Genomic DNA, 12,640 nt, shown 5'->3' on the forward strand with positions numbered 1-12,640 from the left:
GTAGCGAAGGCAGGAAACTGAGGTCTTGGACACAGTGTCACTTGCTGAGAGCCAGTCAGTGAATTTCTAACTAGAGGAAGTGACAGCCGTGGTTGCAACTAGAATAGGCAATAGAAAGTAGGGGATAGCATTGTCACTTATTGTGCTTTTGATTTTAAGACAGCAGTGAATTGATCATGGCAATGGGAGAGAGACAGAGAGTAGAGATCCTTTTGGAGAAAGTAGTGGGGAGGGCCCTGATCCCAGGGAAGACATAGAAGGAAGGATGATTTATCATCATGTGAGAGAGGAGGCCTTTCTTTCAGAGGGAAGGTCAGGACTGACAGCTGTGGATTAATCGTACCCGGCAGCACCGTGTTCTCTGAAACATGCAGCATGATTGAATGAGATGTTAGGAGGGTAGTGAGTGGTCAAGACAGTAGGAGAACTGGATGTGTAGAGTGGCCACTGAGAGAACTGGGCCTTGAAATCGAACCAGTAAGGATTATACAGGGCTTAATGCATTGGACAAGCGTGGATTTATCAAGTCACCAGCCCTATAGGCATCAGGGCTAGGGCTATCTATGGTAGGAGCTTAATTTCTTCAGAGACTTGCTGTGCAAAGAGTGAGGGGATGTCCCTGGAGGAAGGAATCAAGGGTGCTGGCAGGATGGGACAGATGCAATAAATGCTACAGATGCATGGTGAGGCGCGTCAGCAGGCACAGTCATCTTGCAGAGGAGCATAGGTGTGAGCAAAGGGGTGAGGGTTGGGGGGAAAGCAAGGGTGGAGGGATGGGGTGGTTGGGTCATCTCAGCTTGGTGGTCTGGGAAGCTTTAAAGGCCAGCTTAGTCTCCAAGCTCTAGCACGTCTCCAGGAGGAGCATCGCTGTGCTAGCTAAGGCATGTTTCTTTGGTGGCAGAGGTGGGAGGGCGTGTGTGTGTGAGGGTGATTGTTGTGGAGTTTGGTGAGAAATAGATTAGCTCATTATTTTCTGTTTTCATCAGAAAATTACAATGGGCTGGAATCAAACAACAATAATGGCTTGGAGGGGACGGAGGCAGCAGTCATGGAGCTTGCGGAGTCTTTCCTTGGGCCTTAGAGTTTTGAGGCAATGTGTGAAAGCCCTCTGAGTCCAACGTCTGCTTTCATTCCCTTCACCAGTGGCTCAGAGCGCACTGTCAACTAGTGCCAGATGGATGTCTCATTTAAAACGAGCCCCTTGTAGCCGACTGCGACGCCGTTTGCTTCTGTGGCTTGTGGAAGCCAGGAGTGTTTCATCTTTACCCTGGTCCTTTGGGTTGAGCCCTTTGGCCAGATCCCCAGGAAGGCTTACACATCAGCCCATACTTGGTCCCTGCAATCTCTTGTTGCTTCTGACTCAGAGCCTTTGGAGTTGCTGCTTTCATCTACTGCCCTCTCTCTGTTCCCTTTGACATATTAGAAAGTTGCCCACAATCAGACATTAAAGAGGGCATAGTGCAGTATCCCCTCTGGGCTGCGTGCCCACCTGTAAGACAGACTCACATCTCAGAGCTGAGGACACTTCAAGTTTCACTTTCCTCAGAGAAAGGTAGGGGGAAGGGAAGACACTGGAGATTTCAAATGAAAGAAGGGACAGAGAGATTTAGAAGACAAAGGAAGCTACAAGGCCCCCTGCCAGTTCTCCTGGGATTGAGTGACTCCCTGCTGATAGAGGTGGTTAGAGTCCCAGTGTGGATAGAACAGGCCTGCAGGAAGGACTGACTGGCCTGAGGACAGATTTTATTGATGAGTTTAGGACCAAGAACTCGGACTGTTAGTTATTGGTTTCTGCATCTCAGGTCTTTTCATACACACCCCCTGTTTAATCCCTTTAGCTGTTTTATTGGCAAGAATTGAGAAAGAGAATATCTCCAACTGAAGGCTAAGGTGAGGGCAGAGGCCAAAGGCAAGGTCAGCTCCACTTCTCCAGACTCCACCCAGTCACCTCCACTCTAGATCAGCTACCCTCATCTAGTTGACGCACAGCATGGCTGGTTTGTAGCTGGGCAAAGCTATTTTGTTCGTTTGGTTTTTATTAAGAAAGATACTCTCCAGTTTAAGGAAAGGTGTTTGAGACAGTCCTACTGCTGCCTGGTTGTCACCGTTTCCACAACTGAGAATTACAAAGCCATCATAATTCAAAGCACTGCTGTCTGGGTAATTCACTTCATTAACGGTGCTGGCTGAATAAAACACACAGCAAATTAGAAATAAACAAATGCTTGGGAGTGCGATAATACATTCAAATAGCACAGGAAGTGCGGTTAGAGAAAGAATGAGAACGGGAAGAGAAAGTAGTGGGGAAGGAAATTATATTGGGACTCAGAGAATTTGTTTTATCAAATGTATTGTTGTTGTTATTATTATTATTATTTGTGTGTGTGTGTGTGTGTGTGTGTGTGCGTGTGTGCACGTGCATACATGCTGTGAAGGTCAGACAACTTATGGGAATCCATTCTCTTTCCACCATGTAGTTCCAAGAATTGAAATCGGGTCACCAGGCCTGGAGCCATCTTGGTGGCCCTCAGAGAGATTTTGTGAGCCCAGGGGTAACCCACACCCAGTACTTTTAGAAAGCACCTTTGAGAAACTGTGTAGTCAGTCGTGACTTCATCTTACTTATCTCTTCACTTTTGTGCCCTGTTCTCTCTCACCTCTCTTACCCAGTGTATAAAGAATTCCAGTTTATCTTGACTTAGGAAAGATCTGAAGCCGCCTTGCTTGGCTCCTTGCTGGTGGACCCAGGCCAAGTTAAACACTGTGTCCATGGCCTTCACTGTGTTCAAGTCAGTTAGTGAACATGCCTGTGTCCACAATATTTGTTTTTATGGAGTCAGTTAATAATATTCATGTGTCCATGAGGCTCGTTATGTGCAAGAGTCCATCTTCTGGTCCTGATGCTGTTGTTTGGGTTGCTTATGTACCACCACTGATGTTCAGAGTTCGTGAAAGCAAACATGTGGGGCTCCCATATCAGAACTATTATAACAGTCAGAGGCCAGATCTACCTCTGTTCTTTATGGAGAAAACATTAATTTCCTGTGCTTCTAAGCTTCTTACCCAAGACAGAGCTTAAAAGGAAAAAAAGATTGTTTACATACAGTGATTAAAATTGCTCAGTAGCTTATTCATGATAATCACTAACCTGAAATACAAAAAAAGAAAGAAAGAAAGAAATACAATGCTTTCAGCATGAACTTCTTTTCAGTTTGATTTTATAGTGATTTTTTTTTTCAATTTTAGATCCATCAGAAGTAAAAATATCAATTTCCTTTCGCAGGGAGAAACTCAATAATGAAATAAAAATCAAGCTTCATTTGGATATACACCTTATCAATTAAATCTGACTTTTATTAAAACTATCTTACATACTTTGAATTTTAAATCAATTTTTTTTCCATCTCTTTTAAGAAACACCACATATCTGGATGAGAAGTCCCTGCAACTGATGGAAAAATGCAAAAACCTGCAAGATGGCTTGAACTCTTTATCTAACAAAACGAGAAGGTAGGTTCCACTCTCTACGTTTAATTTTAAGTAAGCGTTTTGTACTCAAAGCGTCCCAGGGCATATTTGAAATCATTAGGAAAATAAGCCTGAGCTTACTCCAGGCTTGATGTTGGCTCTGAGAATGACCCCCAGTGGGGAGAAAGGAGCAGCGACAAACAGTGCAGAGCAAGGTCATGCCCTGGCTGTAGTGCTCAGCTCAGCTGTCTTGGATCCACATTTACAATGCACTATGTGTTCTGGCTAAACATTAAAGCCTTCACCCCCATCTTGAGAAGTTGATGTGTGTTGAAGGCATTATCCTAGGAAGATGCTCCCTTGCACACAACTTTGCTTAAAATCTTCAGGTTGATGGTTTACGTCTGGCCCCAGCTGAGGCTCACTCATCATTCACTGACTGGAGCTTACAGTTTCGTATTTTTCAATAATCTACTACATCTCTTTCTTCAAAGCGACAGGAAGGCAAGCCAAGGTCTCCGCGCCTTATGCAAGGAAGAGGCATTGGCAGCCAGAGATTCTGATTCCTGGGACACTGCTTGGGTCATAGCTGGAAAGGCTAGCGTGGTACACCGAGGCTCTGCATGTGAGACGTGGAGTTGTGTTGTTTTGGGTATCTCCCTGAAGGAGGCTGGGCATGCATTTCTAGTGGTAGAGGCTTGTTTAACACATACAGAGCCCTAGGTTCAGTCCCAGGACTGAAAAAAAAAAAAAAAAAAAAAAAGAGGCGGGAGGGGAGAGAGAGAATCTTCTGAAAGAAGTATTCTAGTTTCATTTTGCTGTGTGCTTGACTGAGAAAGGGAGAAAAGGGTAATAAGCAAGAGAAAGAGCTGATTTCCTCATCTATTCAGGGGACACCGACCCATGCCCCCTTTTCCCTCTTGCTTTCCTTACATTCTTCATGCTAATACCCCCCCCCCCAACCCGTCTTACCTTTCAGCTGTAAAAATGATACTGGAGGAGGAAGGGTTGAGGAGACATTCTACTTTTTCCTTCTTGAGTGTGTGGGAGGCTGACTTGAGAAGAGAAGCCAAAGCATAGGCAGCCTGGTCCAACCAGCTTTACAACTGTACCTTGGGACAAGCCAGTTTAGGACTTTAGCTAAATATATTGAGCTCCTCCCCCCCCCCCGCCCCCACCAGGCTGCTTCCAGAATAAGATAGTGCTAAGTGTTCTCCAGCATCCAGCAGGCAGGTCCCCCTGGACAATACTCTGTAGGATGTGCACTTCCTTTATATAACAGGAAGCTGTTTCACAATGGAGTCAGCTGTGTTGAGGATCTCATGCGCCTCCCACAGAAACCTCACTGATTGTTCTAGACGAGATCCACCACAGGAAGGCAGGAACCACATGGCGACCCTCGATGTCCCGTGACTCTTTCTGTTTTGTCTAAGTCTCCTGACCACCGAGATTCTTGAAATTATTGGAATGCATAACAATGTTTGTGGGCTACGACTTGAGTTGGTCTGGTTGGACAGCCTAATCCTGTATAACAGATAGTCTACTGGGGACATACCTTTTTTTTCTTCAGATCTAGATGGTTTGTGCTAAGCTTGCTGGAGAAATCTCCTGTACTGTGCGGCCTCCATTGCCACACCCGATGCTCTGCACTCCCTTCTAGCCCTTTATAGCTCCCCAATGTTTGCCTGTCTTTGTTCAGAAAGGTAGGCCTACACCGTCTTCTTCTATAGACTGTTGGACCTTTCTCTATTTCTTTGTTGGCTTTGAATGCATGGGAACATGCATAAGGAATCAAAAGGAGTGAAGGAGGAAGAGAACTGCTCTACGTGCAATGCCATTCCAGATTTTCAGGTTAACTACAACACATCATTGCCCAAAAGATGAATATGTCTTTGTGAGCTTGCTCTGACTGCCTATCGTCTATCTATCTATCTATCTATCTATCTATCTATCTATCCATCTATCTATTTATCTATCTATCATCTATCTATCCATCCATCTATCTTCCTATCAATCATCTATCTTTCTATCTCTTTCTCTGTCTCTCCTTTCCTCCCTCATTTCTCTCTCTCTCTCTCTCTCTCTCTCTCTCTCTCTCTCTCTCTCTCTTTCTCTCTCTCTCTCTTTCAGCTCAGTGATATATTCTTGACAGTCCCTATAACCTGACCTCACCTAGAGAACAGTCCTGTTGATGGGTTGGAACACATGTACAAACCCTTGTCACCTTGTGAAGTCCACTCACTTGACCCAGAAGAGCTCATGCATTGTAGGTGGCACTTCACATCTGTTTTGATTCTGTCGCAACTGTTGTCCTGTTTTTAGGCCCGTGGATGTTCTGAGGCTTTGGTCTAGCTTTTCCAGAGAGGTTCTCAGTTCTAAACTACTTGTAGCTCCCTTCACCTATCAGACACATGGTACCAAGAAACGTGAAAGCTGGAGCTAGAAAACATCGCTTTTTGCTTCAGCATGCCCTTCAGAAATCTGTTTACTCACTCCTCCAAAATACATGTGAACCTATAGTCTTGCCTCTGACTGACTTTCTCACTGACGTTGTCCGTGTTTGTTCCCTAATGTCTTTACCCACATACCCTGGCAAAGTGCTGAGTCAGGATGGGGAATTCGCTAATGTTCTGACCTGAGGTGGGGGAACTGACGACTCTTGGTGTGCAGCGACAGATAGATTAACTGCAGCATGCTAATGAGAATGCCCATGCACATGCTCCCTTGTGCATTTTCTCATCCTTGTCCTGTTGTTTGGGGTTTGATGGCAAGACCTTTCTTCAGCTGTTCTTCCAGGGCTTGCCTTCCCATTACACACACAATTTTCAAGTAGCTCATGTAATTAGCCTGCGCTAGTACTCTGTGCAGCAAAGGTCTAGAGAGAGCAGGCACTAATGGCCCACTGCTAGAAAAGTGTTATTCGTGCATGTTGGAGACTAATTTTTTTTTTTCGGTTGTATTGTCTATTGTCAGAAATTGTGTGTTCTACAACCAGAGGACAATTAGGAAACTTGCAGGGGACAATTGGGAAAGCCATCCAGTGTATGGTGATTTAAAAAAAAAAAAAGGCAATTTCATTTTCTTAGAAATAATTATTTAGTCTTATTTTTGTCATGGTCTGTTAAAGACTTAGCATTTTCTCTTTTATCAGGAGATTTGTCCCTTTCAGGTTGCTAAAATAGGATTTAGGAGCCAGTTACAGTGGGAGGGAAATAGCACTCTTTTTTTTTTTTTCTGCCTAGTGTTGACTACATTTTTTAAACAAAAGAACAATTAAGCAATGGAATTAGGACAATCAGTAGAATGAGTCTTATGCTTGGCAATTTTTTCTCGATCTCTGCCTCACTGTCTGTCTGTCTGTCTGTCTGTCTGTCTGTCTCTCTCTCTCTCTCTCTCTCTCTCTCTGTCTCTCTGTCTCTGTCTCTCTCTGTCTCTTTCTCTCCGTGTGTGTGTGTGTGTGTGTGTGTGTGTGTGTGTGTGTGAGTTATATGTACTTGTTAATGAGGCTGTGTGGACATGTACATGCATGTGTGTGCTCATCTGTGAAGGCCAGAGGTTGATGTTGTGTGTCTTGCCAATCACTCCCCATTTTCAGCCTGAGACTAGGTCTCTCGATGAGCCTAAGGAGCAGTTGTTGGCCAATTTGGCCGCCATGCTTCAGGGATGTGTTTATTGCCTCCTCTCCCTGCAGCTGGGGTAGCTTTACCATTCTAGTCATCATAGTACTTACAGGCCTTGTCTTTGTTTGTGTTTCTATTGCTGCAATGGCACACCATGACCAGAAGCAAGTTAGGGATGAAAGGATTTATTTGGCTTACACTTACATGTCACTGTTTATCACTGAAGGAAGTCAGGACAGGAACTGAGCAAGCCATGAGGAGCAAGCCAGTAAGCAGCACCCCTCCATTGCCTCTGCATCATACTGCCTCCAGGTTTCTGCCCTGTTTAAGAACCCGGGACCACAGGGATAGTACCACTTACCTCTCCTGTCAATCACTAATTAAGAAAATGCTTTACCATCCTGCCTGAAGCCCCATCTTATAGAAGTATTTTCTTAATTGAGGTTCTCTTCTCTCAGATGACTTTAGCTTGTGTCAAGATGCCATAAAAGTATCCAGCACAGGCCTCCTAAATTGTCTCTTCAAATGAAAAGATGTAGTTCTTTTAAGCAACAGCTTAATCCGGGGATGCAGCTTACTGATAGACTGCTTGCCTGGCATGTAAAGGAGTTCTGGGTTGGAGCCCAGTAGCACATAAAATTGGGAGTGGTGGTTGTAATCCCAGCCTTTGGGAGACAGAGGAGGGGCAATGCAAAGTTCAAGATGCTCCTCAGCTCCACAGGAAGTTCTAGGCCTGGAGTAGGAACAGTGTCTCAAAGAACAAAACAACAACAACAACAACAACAAAAACCAAACCAAAACCAAAAACACAAAACCAACCAAACAAACAAGTTAGAGAGATGACTAAGTGGTTAAGAGCACTGTCGCACTGTCTGCCCTTCCAGAAGGCCCTGGTTCAATCCCCAGTAAACACACGGTGACTCACAACTATGTGTAATTCTAGTCCCAGAGCATCCAACCTCCTCATCTGACCTTCAAGGACACATACAAGGAACACAGAAATACATGCAGAGGAAATACCCGTATACACACAACAATAAAATAAAACACATTTTTAAAACCCAAGAAAAAGCCTAACAACAATCTTGTACATCTTTTTGAATCCTTGAGCCTTTTATATTGTGTGTCCCCTGAAAGGATCAGAGGTCTTCCTCAGAAGTAAGTAAAAGCCTCTGCCTCATAGCTTTCTGCAAAATCATTAAAGCATGAAAGGCCCACTCTGTATTCAGACAGTTTTCCAGGGTAAGGTCCAATGCTCAGAATTATGATTCAGAACTTCTGTCCGGCACTGCTGGCTGGGCTATGACTGCTCCAGAGACTACCCAGTCAGTACATACGGTACTGTTGTATGCCATTCTATTTTCAATTGTGATAGAATTTCCTGAAAGGTATCTTCCTTGTGGGGCAGCATAAAGGTGCTCCTTGAACAGGTGTGGCATCGCAGGTGACATGTGAAATGGATTGAAGATTGGCCCTAAAACTTTGTCATTCTTTATTACCCTGGAGAGAACAGCATGACCTGAATTACCGCATGACAAGGGATGGTGTAAATTACAGCAGATCAGCCAGAGTGCGAGCATCTCACTTGACAGCCTGCTAACAAAGCAAGGGGTTCTAAATCTCAGGTTGCCTGGTAGAAAGAACGATTTTTAGTCATACACAAGATCTTTTGGTCCCAGAATGACAGATGATTTGTGTCCCTTCAACTTTAAAGTTGCTTTGGGAGGTGACGTGCACACTTTTGTCTCTCTGTTCTTCTCTGGCCTTTAAAAGTGATCCTTCCTGGTCAGCTTTGAAGGACCCTGAGATGTAGCATGCCTTCTTGTCATTGGTGAAGGGGACAAGGACAGAAAACAAGTGAAGACTAAAAAGCTTACCAATGAACAGAATATATAATCCATATATCTTAGGAGACTGGAGAGGTGGCTCAGGGTTCAGAGTGTATCCTGCTCCCTCAGACGGCCCAAATTGGGTTCCTGGTACCCATGTTGAGTACTTATAATAGCCTGTCACTCCAGTTCCAGAAGATCTAATGCAGATACACACAAAAAGGGATCCATACCTTACATCTCTCCCAGAAGCCAAAGCAAGGGCTGCCTCTGCTGACATCAAGATTTACTTTGGGAGGCATCTGGCCTGGTATTGACATCTGTGACATCTTTTTGCACTTTCAACAAAACATGCTTCTCCACCCCTATTCAAAGGGTGTTGAATGATGCCCCGCACACTAGTGAGCACAAGAACACAAACAATCACAACTCCAGAGTGTGAAACAATAGTTTCTTAAGTTCTTCGAACCCATACACAGTGTTTAGTTTTAGTACATTTGTTTATCTTTTTGAAGAAATCTGATTCCCTAAGGTTAAAAAGAAGGAAAAATGGGATTATAACTTACTCCAAATCAGTTGACCTAGTCAGGAATGGAAAATATAGGATTTCTTCTTCTTCGTGTGTGTGTGTGTGTGTGTGTGTGTGTGTGTGTTTCTGATGTTGAAAGATACACATCACAATCTCAAATTCCTTTATCATTACTCTGTCACAGTTACTTGCTGTCCTTTTCACAGTGCAAACTGTATTGTTTTAGATATTTGCTTCAAAGGAAAATGGAAGCATTGACTTTCTAGTTAAGGTTCACTGTCTGTTCCCATCAGTCACTTTTAAAAAGCCTTCAGTGGGACAATTATGACGATAGAAATAGTCACATTGAAAGTCACTAAGAAATCATTAGAATTACAAATGTTAGTTTTCAGAACCTTCCATTGTATCGCTTGTGTACTACTTGTGACAGTCAGACCTCCAAGATAATCATGAATGCCATCTTAGTGGTACTTGCCCAGTTCTCAGTACCTGCTGTTCCACGGAACCAGCAGGCTAGTGCAGGACGGGATGGGTGACTCTCCAAGCTGTGATGACAGACTGTGGCCTCTGCCTTGCTTTCCTGTGGATGTTTGATGTGGTAAAAGTTGGCTGCGATTGCATGAAGACTTGGTATGGTCCTCATTACAAGGACCTGCTACCTACTATCGAGGGCTCACATTATCTCATTAGCCATGTGAAGGAGATGCTTGGCAGTGGACTCTTCATCTCCAAACAATGTCTTGACTGCAACCTAATGAAAGATGATATGTAGCCACTCAGCTAAGCTCCTCACAAATTTCTGACTTGTGCAATCATAGAGGCTTATTATTTTATTTATTTGTTTGTCTACTTATTTACTTTTAGGTTTTTGGAGACAGGTGTGTGTGTGTGTGTGTGTGTGTGTGTGTGTGTGTGTGTGTGTCCTAGAACTATATCTAGCTCTATAGACCAGACATCTTGAACTCACAGAGATCCACCTGCCTCTGCCTCCCGAGTGCTGGGACTGAAGGGGTGTGCTACCACCAACCCAGCTTTATTACTTCAAATCAGTAGGCTTTGAATTAATTGACCACATACTAATCCATTATTCAGTTCATAATGCTTTGCATCATCTTCATCATAATGACAATAGTCATTACGACTATAGTCACCAGCAGTAATAGGAACCACAACTTCTTATTTCATAGCTCCATTATCTACCAGCTATTTTTGATGCTGTGGTCATTCTCTGGGGTGGATTTTATTATTGCAAACCCACAAACATGACAAATGAGCTCCAAGTGCTTCCTTGGCTTGCAGAACATCAGGTAGTTACCATGGCTAAGCCAGGATTTGTTTTTGTAGGTTTTGTTCTTAACATCTCTAAGGAACCATACATAGTGAGCAGGATTATAACTCACACATTTTATCAGAGAAAGGCATTTCATTTTATAATTTGAGACTACTCAGAAGTTTTCCCTGCCCTCAATCTCATTTCTAGCTTGTCTGTCCTGGCATTGTCTCAGGCTTATAATTCTATGATTATTCTCAGTCTTTTTCATGAAAGCACATTCAACCTGCCATTAAACTTTCATGGCCCCCACCACATCACTTCCAGAAGCCAGAGACTTCATACCTCCACATCCACTATGGTCAGAGACTCCTTAACCTCTCCCTTAATTATTCCCTCTTTCACCTCTTTCTTTGAGATTCTTAACAAACACAACAGAGAAATCTTATTTTTTAAGTCAGATTGGGTATATTGGCTCCTAATATTTCCAGTTTCACTCAAAATAAAAGTCAGTGTTTTATTTCAGCTACAATATCCTTTTCATTACAGAACTTGTATACATAAAACATACATACATGTTATGTACCAGTATTAGCAGAACGAAGCTATAGGGTGCTAAGAAAATGACTGGGCATAATCAGCTAATAATTAACATAATATATGGTTGAGTTTTTAACATTAATGCTTGTGGGTGATAGTAAGTCACAAAAGGGAAATATATCTATATAGGAAGAATGTTTCTACCCATCTTTGCAATATACATAATATAAAAATGAAGCTGATTTTTATTTCTTAGCACACTATAGCCATTAGAATTCTTCATTAGATTAGACGGTTGTCCCCAAGGCAAAGTTGTAAAGGAGAACAACAACAAAACAGCATAAAGTAATAAAACCCACAACAAACAAGTAAAATAGCAGCCGCAAATAAAGCGAAATAATACCATTCCATTTGATTGGAGCAGAGATTGTCAAACTAAGAGTAAAGAGATAATACAACTTTCTAATGTCTACAAAGGGTACACATAAAACAGGCTGAGAGTAGCAGATGATGTCATCCTAATAGCAACCACATGAGAGCTGTAACAGTTTTAGTGATATCACACAAACCTGACCTGTTTCGGAGACAAGATCTCCCAGTGCAGCTCGAGATAGCCACAGACTAGTAATCCTCTTGCCCCAGCCATCTGACTGCTGTGTTCACAACCATGTTCGCCGCAAAACAGTCTTTTAAAACAAAATAAGTTAATGAATAAAGACAAAGATTTCATAATGACTGAAAGACCAATCACTCTCGATTATATGATAATAATAAATATGCATCTAATAACAGATCATTAAAGTACATGAAGCAAAGTTTGGGTGCACAGCTTGAGTGATGAGCTTGCCTAGCACAGTGAGGGTCTATGGTTGATATATTACATTAAAAAAAAAAAAAAGACAGCAGAGAAAGGTAATTTAACCATTGTTGTGGGACCCTGTTGTTAAGGTCAAAATGTGGCATTACTGGATACCCTGGCCCCAGCTTGGTGCAAAAATGGACTGTTTTTGTCAGCAAGGGTCCTTCTTCTTGGCCTGATCTGGAGAGCCCAAATCTCCACATCCTCAACCTGAATAATGTCATATAGTCCTTGGGGAAAAAACAGCTTCAACTACCTTCTCCCAGTAAAATCTGTTCAGCAAGAACCTGGGGATTCCTGGAAATACCCCACCCTATGCCAATGAGACCTCAGCTTTCAACAAATGACCTTTAACCTTACCTGGAGTTCTTCCCCCACCCATAGGATAAATAAGAACTGTGTTCTCCCTCTTATGGTAGAACTGTATCATTGCATGTTAAGGCAGGTGTCCCAGGTATCCCTAGACTCAGTGAATCAAACACATTCATCCCTGAAACCCCTCCCACTGCCCAAGGTTTATAATGT

General features: G+C 43.0%; 1 protein-coding gene across 1 annotated transcript in view; it reads left to right on the forward strand.

Annotated features, from left to right (window-relative positions):
• Positions 1-12,640, forward strand: part of St8sia6 (ST8 alpha-N-acetyl-neuraminide alpha-2,8-sialyltransferase 6) — a 130,709-nt gene that overhangs the window by 63,121 nt on the left and 54,948 nt on the right. Inside the window, exon 3 of the mRNA XM_051150899.1 lies at positions 3,415-3,510. Coding sequence (XP_051006856.1) covers positions 3,415-3,510 — 96 coding nt within the window. The remainder of the gene's footprint in view (positions 1-3,414; positions 3,511-12,640) is intronic.

The sequence above is a fragment of the Acomys russatus genome, chromosome 9 (assembly GCF_903995435.1).
Source record: "Acomys russatus chromosome 9, mAcoRus1.1, whole genome shotgun sequence".
NCBI lineage: Eukaryota > Metazoa > Chordata > Mammalia > Rodentia > Muridae > Acomys > Acomys russatus.